At 35.1% G+C, this 10982-nt stretch overlaps 1 protein-coding gene across 1 annotated transcript; it reads right to left on the bottom strand.

Moving 5' to 3' along the window:
• Positions 1 to 4980: 4980 nt before the first annotated feature.
• Positions 4981 to 10283, bottom strand: eIF3j (eukaryotic translation initiation factor 3 subunit j). Its single transcript, XM_071590817.1, has 7 exons — positions 10046 to 10283; positions 9880 to 9956; positions 9639 to 9773; positions 8661 to 8832; positions 5885 to 6052; positions 5562 to 5695; positions 4981 to 5479 (listed from the first exon to the last, which is right to left on the bottom strand). The coding sequence occupies exons 1-7, from the start codon at positions 10059 to 10061 to the stop codon at positions 5420 to 5422; spliced, it is 762 nt and encodes a 253-aa protein (XP_071446918.1). The 5' UTR covers positions 10062 to 10283; the 3' UTR covers positions 4981 to 5419.
• Positions 10284 to 10982: the final 699 nt, after the last annotated feature.

Genomic DNA, 10982 nt, shown 5'->3' with positions numbered 1-10982 from the left:
CTGTTCACGTGACCACGTTCATATACGAACTAAGAGAAAACAAAAAACCATCTACAGTTACGAATTTAGTAATCAAACTGCATTTTTTTATATTTAGTAGAATAATAGCCACCAGGGGACTCCCTTTATATTGGGACTTCACTGTCTAGTGTTAATATGTATATATATATAGACAAGTTAGACGTCAAACATGAGTGGTTATTCTCCTGTAACAGTTTATTTCAATGAATCAATTGTGTATATATAATAGAGAAATACATATATATGTTTATGTTATTGTACAAGCCTAAGTTTCCAATTGTGATTACCTCATTATGTCCAGATACAAATTCTCGAAAATGAAGAATTTAAATGCCTTTAATATGCACCTAAACAATAAACACGAATTGTATAACTGCTCGTATTACTTAAATATGTACTCGTTTCTATAAGGAACAAATGCTTAGTTACAAAATATCATTTAAATTGTTATATGATGAATATTTAAAAAGCTGGAAAAGGTATCGGGGAGAAATTAGCTGCAATGGCAAACTTTTAGAAAATAATGTACGAATTGCTTGATTACTGAACGTTCTGCATCATTCACTGAATATCGTCTTATTTAATGGATTTCCAGATCTCTTTATTCCAGATGGAACTAAAAAGCTATACGTATACAGTGCATAGTAAGGTAAAGTTTCGGCAGAAAAAATATCTGTTCAAAGATGTGGGCTAAAATTGTTTCTCAAACCCAATGATAATACCGTTATAGACATTTTTCTATTCATTTGGGAAATTTAGAAACATTTCCTCTTTTTAAAATTTTTCTCTTAAGGATATGCTTACAAGTACAAATTATTAATGGTGATCTAATAATTGTTAAAAAGCCTCTAGGACCCAGAAAACTCCCTTATTCATGCACAGGAGCAAGATTCTCCTAGGAATTAAGCACTGCTGCATATCTAAATTCTGCATTCAAAGCCATGAGTTAGCATGGCGCTAAGCTATTGGACAGCTTGAAGTATTTACTTTCTACCCTCAATTATGTAATTTAATATACCACCTTCACATGGCTCTACAGAATTAACCCAAAATGCTCTCCTCTTATCAGTCTTCATCACTCATTTTCCAGCACCCAAAATTCTCTCTTCACATAACATCCCATACATTCATGATTTTTTCCATTCAATTCATTTACAATTTTATTTTCCATATTCCCACCTCAAAAGGTGAAAATCTGCAGTCGTTATTATTGGCCATCGTTTTGCAGAAATGATTCATCTTTGAGAATAGAAACAACTGTTTGGTCCTAAATATATTTATTTCACAATCCAGGTTTCAACTTCACGAAGTCATAATTAGGTTAACTACAGACAATTACTTTAAAACATCATTTTTATATACACTTGGGGGTGTTGAAGTGTGTGAACAAGGGGGTTGGTAAGGAATGTTGCAGGGACAGGGGATGGGGTAGGATTGACCATCGCATCGGGAGCAGAGAAAACCATTGTGATGCTCAAGACCTTTAGGGTTAACCGATTTTGGGTGAATGGGTTCACTAAAAAGTCAAGGAGAGGTGAACCAGAAGCATATAAAATTTCACTCATTATTTCTCAATATGAATGAACATCTTTCAAATCTCTAAATGCTGGAGCACTTCCGGGTAAAGTATCTTTTTATCTAACTGAAAGAGTTCGGAAATTAAATAACTTTTGTTTTTTTTTACTATTAGATGTTATGCAAACTTTAACATTTAGTTAAAATTTGTTAAAAAGCCCCTACGTTTCCTTTCCTAGTCTTAAGCATGGGCTTATTCCAGGTATGTTCAGTGTTGCCCCCAATGAGACATTCCAGTCAACTAAAAATATTCTCTCAAGGAAGGGAAAACCTATTGAGTGACCTGTGAGCAGCATTTGAAATTTATCTAGATTACTTCAAATACATGGGTAGTAATTTGAAAAATTGATGGCTTAGCCAAAGGCTCTCCATTACTAGCAGACATTTTTTGATTTTTGCCACTTCAATTCTTTTCCTTAAAAAATAGCTTCATTGGTAGCATTTGCTGATGCCATCTTTTGTGGGTGGTCTTGCATAGAAAGAAAATTAAGCAATTTCTCTCCTGTTTTGAACCTATTAAACAAATCCAATACATTTACTGTAGAAAAGGAAATTTATGGTTATCTCAACTTTTTAGGTATCACAGTCTCCAACCACAATAAAATCTGGTTCTTAATTTTCAAAAAGACATACTTACAAAACAAGAGAGTTATCTAACTCTAAACATTTTTCCTAAATTTATCCGTTTCATTTCAGTAATACACTATGAAGTACAAATACCCATGCAACTTTACCAATCAAAAAATATAATGATAAATAAACATTATCATTAATAATCAATATCAGCCAAAGTTAACAAAAAACTGTATTAAAAACAATTAACATTGATGGCTACTTCATTCATTTTTGGTAGCACTTCCAAAATTGACACAATAGCAAAATGTAAGGCGATTCACAACTAAATACCAATTAGGCACTGCTTAAACACAAAATAAGTCAGGCCTTCTTGCAATAAAGCTAACCGGAGAAACCTTATACCGCATTATGATGTAATCTACCGGTTGAGGTAGGTTTTGAAAGAACACAAACACCAAATAATTATTTTGCAACTCCTAACAACACAGTCCAACAAACTACCCAACATCAAGTCCCTCTTCATCTCTGTGTACTTCCTTCCTCCCTTCATCCCATCCAATAACCCTATCCTATTCCTTCCCTTTCCTCATTTGCCTAACATCCCCTCTATTACAGTCTTCAACAACTCACTGCCGATCCATATGCCCATCATCCATCATTCCTGCCTCCTTGGGACTTATCCCAAGAAACCCCTCTCCTCACCCACCATACCTAGTACTTCCTCATTTGTTTTCCTTTCAGTCCATTTCACCTTCTCCATTCTTCTCCACACCCACATTTCAAAAGCCTCCAATCTAAGTCTATCCTCTTGCTTCAGTGACCATGTTTCTCCACAGTACATAGCTATGCTTCATAACAAAGTTTTAATGAATCTTTACTTAACATTCTTAATCAACGTCCCTGTCATCAACTCCCTCCTCCTTGCGAAAGCCTCTTTGCGGTTGCCTCACTGCTGAACAGATGCTGCATGGACTACCTTTCACCTGGCTCCTAACCTTCGACCTATCTGATATGGGTGACCCTACCAGGAGCAATTATCATTGCTCCCGCCAGAACAGCGCTAGAGGTCACTGGAACGGACAAGCTCGGCCACCACGTCAAGGTTGTAGTCTATGGGAGGGATTATACTGTGTATCAAGAAAAAAATTCCAACATTGAAAAAGAGTGGATTGAAATAGGATGCTAAGTCTAGAATATGATAAAGAAGCATTTGGCCTTTTTTAAAAAGTTGAACAAAATATCTCATTTTGCTGAAAATCAAATTGAAAACACACAAGTGATATCATTTTTGAAGAACTTCATTTAGAGAATTAAGGGTTCCCCATATGATGCAAACAGTTAGGAGATCCTAAAGAATGCTGGTTTAATTAGTTACGCAACATATGACAGCTTTTCATGCTCCTTCTAACCCCTCTACCTTCCACTTTTCTAGACAACTTACTCATTAAAACAACCTTCTTGAGCACCACATAAGTTTTCCCAATACCCTAATGGTCAACCCTTCTCTCCCTGTCCCTTAGACATTTCCCAACCCTTAACACCAATTTCATTCCCCACACACTAACAGCTTTCCAAGAGCTACATATTGATGTTGTATTATAATTTCCTGTTTTCACCTTAAGATGACTTTATTAGGCCAAAACTTGGGATATGAAATAAATTAGTGAAAAAATATTTTTTCCTCTATGATCTACAGGGGACTCTTCTGTTTCCGCAATCGAGAAGTTTCAGGATGACTTTAACCAACACTGCACATCACAATTCTGTTACCTTTTCCGCTCACTTCATTTAATACCCTCGACATCTATTTTCTCCTTATTGTACCTACACACTCCTTTTGCATTCTTCCATTGTTGACTACTTTTGTCATTCAAGATTAAAATATGTACTACCCTAATCAATATTTTACTATCTCTATATTACCCTACTTTCTTTGAAAACCAATTATCTCCCACAGCATGAGGAACCTTCTCAGGAATGACAGCAATCCCACAGCTGATGCCTAACTACTGTTTATTAATCCATGAATCTTGTCTTCCTCATGTTCCAAAATCTTTTCATCACTATTTCATTTCTATGAACTAAAAGTTACATTACAATAGGTTACAGAATAATAGGACAATAGACTTGCTATTTTGCCTTTCACTGCTCACCCTCAGTAATGAATGTAATCCCTTCAGTGGATGCCAAACTATAGCTTAATCAGCCATATCTGCCTTCTTCAGGTCCTGGTCAACTTTCATTCTTACCTCAAACTCTCCCTGTATTTTTAGCACTTTTATTATTATAACATAAAAAAATAAAGGCTACTTTGGACATTACTTACTCCTCCACCTGACACTGCTTGACCTCCATCCACTTGTTCAGTCTTCAGTAATGGATAGTTTATAAATCATTCAATAAGGCCTCAAGTTCAACTCATAGTTTCTGTAATTCAAGTGTTTATTAATGTTGCCCACTGCATACTTCAAATCAATGAACCCCACGAAAACATAATATGTGGTTATAAATTAATTCCTTTCTACGAATTACCACACTAATTTTATGGCTGGCACCCATCCCTTTCTCCTTTCTAAAGCCCAGAATTATTTATAGTAAATTTCCTCTACCATTTTACCTTCTATTGTGGATTCTTAGCACTACCTATACTCCATACAACACTTATTTTCACATTTCTCCCCCAATTGTATCCCTTTTTCTAGGACAATATTTCTTTACTGGGTAGTCTACTGACTAAACTAAGATTCCCCAATGTCCTGTTAGTCAGTACTATGAATACAATTACAAAATAACAATGATAATACACGATTAAAGATTATCAATTTATTAATAGGTTAAATTCAACAACATGTTCATAGAGGCAATTATTCAAGCACTAATACATGCGACCAAGCTGAACCCTCTTCCTTAAGACCTGGAGTCATATAGAATAACCAAATGCAAAATTGCAGCAGAAAGAGGAATCTCAAGCACAAAAAGTATTCCAAATATTCAACAGAAATATGAGCACTGTGAACAGTATCACACAAGTTTCACACTAAATTGGGAAGATAATGAGACAGCCTAACACCACTTCAGATCAAAAACCAAAAGTGGGTCTTCATTTATGATACATAACTCCCAAAACAAATTTCCTTGATGGCTGAGATATTCCCCAAAGTTTTTCTGATCGTCACATTTCACCAATAAAAATTACTTCCTAAATTCTGTTCACTCAATCCCATAAAACACATTTTTCCCTCTGTGGTTACATGAAATCATCATAATCTTCAAGATCCTTGTATGCTGAATATTCATTCATTAGATTCTGGAAAGAAAAGTAGTAGGTACAATTAGAATTTCAAATAAAGTTTATTTTAAAATAATATCAAAGTGTAGCAATTACTAACAGCGTTTCCTTCTAATCTCAGCTGCGCCTTTCCTTTACCCTTTTTCTTTGCCTTATCACCCTTCTCAAGCTTTAGTTTTTCTGTACATATGGCCTCTGTTACAGACTTCAATTTTTTAAGGCTAGCAAGTGGTACTGCAGGGGAAAAAGTAGTAAATTATGTTAATACTAACTATACTTAAGCTTAAAAATGGCATCATGGTAAATACAAATTAATATCCATCTTACTTCCTTCATGAAATAAAATCAATTAACTTCAAAATAATTCCCAATGCATTTACTAGACATACTTCATATACTTTAATTAGAGAAATATTTACTCACAATTTACACTGATATTTCTGACTATTTCTTCAGCAAAATCTGGGAAATAAGCTGACTTTGCAAGAGAATCAAGCTTAGCTATCAATAATGCCTGATATTCATTAAATTCTTCTTCGGTAGATGGCGTACTTTCCAACCCAGTTCCAGTACTGGCTTCCCCAGAAAGGCCTGTGGAAAAACACATCAAAATTTAAAATAAAACTACGTAAAACAAACAAAGAAACTTCTGAAAATAAGTCAAAGTTACCGAAGGGTATAAATTGAGAGAGCATCATTTGTATACACTGAACTAACAGCAGGGAGTAAGTTTTTTGTAATGGCTTCCAAAGAATGGTTCTGATGTATTTCTATCCAGAATCCCATTCATGTAAAACATTTATAAGATCACAACAGTTGCACTGGTCTTACAGTCAGCTTTTCAAGTGAAATGCTATGCATTCTTTCATTGCAGCTTATTTATTTTCAGGCCTTAAGTAACCTAATTGGCCCATTTTCATTGTTTCCCCAATTGTCAACCATCATTAACATTTCTTGACAGTTGAAGCCATTTCCAATCTGGGTACAACGGGTAATTGTCATCCCTTTTTAAATTTTTAGGCTTCTTAAATATTTAAATTGTCTCCCTTATCAGCCTGGGGTAATATCATACATTTCACAATAGTTATCACATTTTTAAAAATCAATGTTGTGGGTAGGTCCACCTCAAGTATACTCTGCTATTGCCAACAAATGGATTGGTCAATTCCCTTTGGTGCTTTGATCCTCTTCACAGGTGGTATTTTAAAATGTTTGGCTGATATTTAGATTTTCTACAGCTGGACTTGATCTGACACACCTCCTTTTACATTCCCTGACAAATTATCTTTTTGTTTGCATACAATATGGTCTACTATTTTGGTGACACATGCAGTTCTTATCACTAACCTTCCTTGGCAAGACCTCCACTGACTTTTGGTGGTGTCTAACACGCAAGGGATTGTGATGTATGCTGCAAGTTCCAATTAAAATTCTATTTGGTATCCTGATAATCCCCCAGATTTCCTGACCACTGGCAGTCAAAGCATCTAAATGTCAAAATCAAGTCTCACCTAGCCAAGATGAGTATAAAGGCAACGGCAGACACTTGATATTTCATTTCAAAATAGGTAATACGTAAACTCCTCTCAGGTGCTGTCCAGGGACATCCTCACCAGCCGTCAACCAGTTTCTATTGGGACACACAAACATGTATCAGTGCTTCTAACTATCGCAAAGTGAATATCAATTGGCTGTGTCCCAACCATCCCCACAAGGCTCTAAGGAAAGGTAAAAAAAATAAGAGAATTTGGAGAATGGAAAGAAATTTCTGGTACCCTTACTGGGTGAAGTCAGTAAATCACAAGAATCTACGTAAGTCCACATTCACATGAAAGCTACCATGAACAAGTGGTCATATTTGTATGCAACAGGAGTGTTGAATTAGGGGAGGTGCAGGCAAACCATTGTCTAATACTTGTTTAAAAGTTCCTCACAATTCCATGTGAAAAAAGCCACAGAGAGGAGAAAGTGCTGTCAGGGAAGGGCTAAAGCTTGAGGATGATAGTGTAGTTTGACATTCCCTTTCACCTAAAAACCCACAGTACTGCAGCTCTTCAAGATGAAATCAGGTTAAAAGAAGATTTCTGCACTCATGCCAGGAACTGTCAAATATGCTCTAACTTGCTTCTTATGGTATCATTAATTTTAAAATAATAATGAACCATTTTCTAAAATACATAGAATGTGAAATGCTAAGAATAATTTCATAACAAAAAGATCAGAGTTCATTGAACAGAACAGTAACATCCAGGAAAACAAACATCTCCATAATATTAAATCAAGCTAAAATTACCTTTAATACCTACCAAGAGTAGAAAATCAGGAGTAGGGATGATCCAACAAGTATTTGAAGAATGCAATATACCCACCCCTGAAATCAAAACCCTATCTTTATAGATAAAAAATTTGCTTTATTTTTTTAAACTCTAACTAGATCACCTCATTGCAAGGCATATGTAACAATGAAGAAGTGCATTAGCAAACTTCCTTTCCAGTGGAAATGACAGTACTTTAGAGAATTAATATACTCAAATTCAAGTTTAATAGAACGGTTTTCTTACAGAATTAAAAAAATATAGAGGACTTACGTATAGCAAAAAATATCATGATTCTCCCTCGAGTTTCATTCATAAGGCCAAAAAACGATGGCATATACAACAATTTAACTAAGCATGCATTAAACACAATACAGACAATAGAAAATGAAAATCGAAGTCCAGTACTGGAGGTATGATATTTCTGAAAAATCACACAGACTAAATTTGCCCAAAATAATGATCGAACAGTTTTCAAATCCTTATAACTGATTGTTCAAATATAATTTAATCATCATTGAGTCATCTCAGTGGTGAGGAATTAAGCACACACTAATTCTGGACTGAAATGAAAATTGACAAGTGAAATGTGAAGTACAATCAATTCACAGTTCACCCAGACTAAGCCCGTCGGCATGTGACATTCACAAATCAGGGAATGGGGGCCAGTTCCTTTCCCTTAGCCGGTTGTTTCCCAAGAAAATTTGGTAGCCGAAAATTCTGTTGCTGGGGTGGAGCTGCTGATCCTCTAGAGAGGCTTGCCCGGGTATTGAACCCTGGCCTTCTGGTTAGTAGCCCAGCACTACCCCTGGACTACTGCCACCCACAATTGAATAAAAGGCTATCATCTTTAAGAGGAACTAAAATACAAAAGGTGGCCTTACCAAATGTTTCCATTGCTACTCTTAAGTCAGCTTCTTCTTGCAGCTTCTGCCGGTGCAGTTTTTCCGCAAGTTTTTCCTCTGGAGTGAGAGGCTTCACTTCGTCATCATCATCTTCAATCACAATGGTTTTCTTTGCCTGCAATTTCTTTTCCAATTCTTCCTTTGCTAATCGCTGGCAAGAATGATCAAAGGTCAAACCCGATGTACATTCAATAATTTTTAGTAATTGGGGCAAGAGACTACTATGCATACATCACCACATCACACCGTGTTTCACTAAACCAAAACAGCAATTTCACAATTTCAATTAATGAAAATAAGACTACATGGGAGGCTACCTCCAATGACCAGACTAAAAAATATATTTATAAAAATACAAACCCGGCTATGCTCAAAATTATAAAATGAAGTTATTTGTTCAAAAATATAATCCCAAGTTTTCAGGCCATAATTTATGTTTTCGATTAAATTTACGCCATTTCATGTTGATTAGCACGGCTTTAAAATCACGAACCTCGCTATCAAATACAAATGCCACTTATTGGTCACATAATATATCAAATATGGAAACTAATACACAAAGCAAGAGCTATAATTTTCCAATGCGGTTGCCTCTTTGACTGAAATTAACACGTAGACATGCTTTCGTTCCACTTTCAAACACAAGACATTTAAATTCGATGGTACATTTTTTCGCAAGTTGCGATTATTTCGGGTTCAAAATGTTTCAGTAGCTCCACATCTGGCATAGGCATTTTTGCATCTTGCATAGGCAAGAAAATTAAAACAAATATACTTATCTTCCTTCTTTTCCAAATATACCCAATTTATTGAGAGATACAAATTCCATCAGGTATACGATTAACAAGTATTTTCGACAAAAACGGTGCATAAAATCGACAATGATTATATCCACGCAATCAATTATATCTACATTAAGCAATTTACGTACGCATGATGAAATCCGCTCTAGCTTACCTCTTTCTCTTCAATTTTTTCAGATAAATTTTTCTTAGATTTTTTCACTTGAATTGCTTTAGTGGTTAAATCATCATCTTGTTTTTCTACATCCTTCTTCTCCTCCTTTTCTTCTTCCTCATCTTCCCAATTATCCTTGTTGATAAAATAATCAATACAATATCGTGACAATGAAGCAAATAATAATAGAAATATATCACGAAACAGTATGTTGTCGCTAACCGTAATCAGCAATACTTACTTTGACGTCGTCATCTTCGTCTTCTCCTTCCCATTTATCGACAGCAGTCGGTACTTTAGGTTCTGGTTCGAAGTTATCTTTATTTGTAACAAAAACAAACATTTTTTTAAAAATATATAGCATTAACAGTGGTAGGTTAAGTGGCAATATGTTATGGAATTCGTACCCCACTCATCATCCATGTTGGACCAGCTTCAATAAATCTTAATATACTGATTTTACAGGCAATCAACGATTGCAATAACAACTCAGATAAATTCCTTAATTAAATTAGATTATACATACGATCAGGGTCGACTAAATATAGACTTAAATCCTCGACAATATGTATTTGAATGGTAGCACATGGATATACGAAACGCGGAGGACATTCTTAACTCTCACTTGATCTGCATTCCCATTGGCTGATCATTGAGGTCGCCATTAGCAGCGTGGTGAGCCCTTGGCAAGCCATCTCATCGCAATCGCGCTGTTACGCTTTTGCGCTTAGTGCGAGCATAAAATAAGCGCGTTTTTTGAACTATTTTTATATTATCACATTGGTGTTTACATTCGTTTGGCTAAGCTAAAATTATAGTTTTAAAACAGGCATTTTATCAAGTAAAAGTCTGATAGCAGCGTAAATCCAAAGTTACCTTTTAACAATGAGAAAAATTGTGCAAGTACTTATATCAGGTAGCATAAAGGACAAGTACTAAAAGCCACAACAATATGACTATCAAATTATGCGTCAAATATGTTATTATAACCAATATTGAGAGTCCATATCACAAAAAAACTGTTAGTGTATTTTCTCTCGATTAATCTTAAACATTTAAGAAAATTAGAAGGTGTGGCCAAATGAGAGTGTTTGTGGAGTTAGCGGTCTGGCAAATTGTAGTAGATGAGTATCTACAGGTATAGTGATGAACTTAGACATATATTTTATAAAACCTACTGCTCTATATAAATATTCTAACTTCTGGATATGTTAGAAAAAGTTGGGAAGAAAAAATTATTTAAATTAAAAAATAATAAACTAATCTTAAGTATCACCTAAGAACACATGACTCGTCAGCAATAAATGAACCAAGTTCTTCTGAACGAAGAACGAGCTTAATAGA

This window comes from Hetaerina americana, unplaced genomic scaffold (assembly GCF_022747635.1).
Source record: "Hetaerina americana unplaced genomic scaffold, ioHetAmer1.1.p SCAF_1, whole genome shotgun sequence".
Lineage (NCBI taxonomy): Eukaryota > Metazoa > Arthropoda > Insecta > Odonata > Calopterygidae > Hetaerina > Hetaerina americana.
This window is presented reverse-complemented; position numbering and strand designations above follow the sequence as displayed.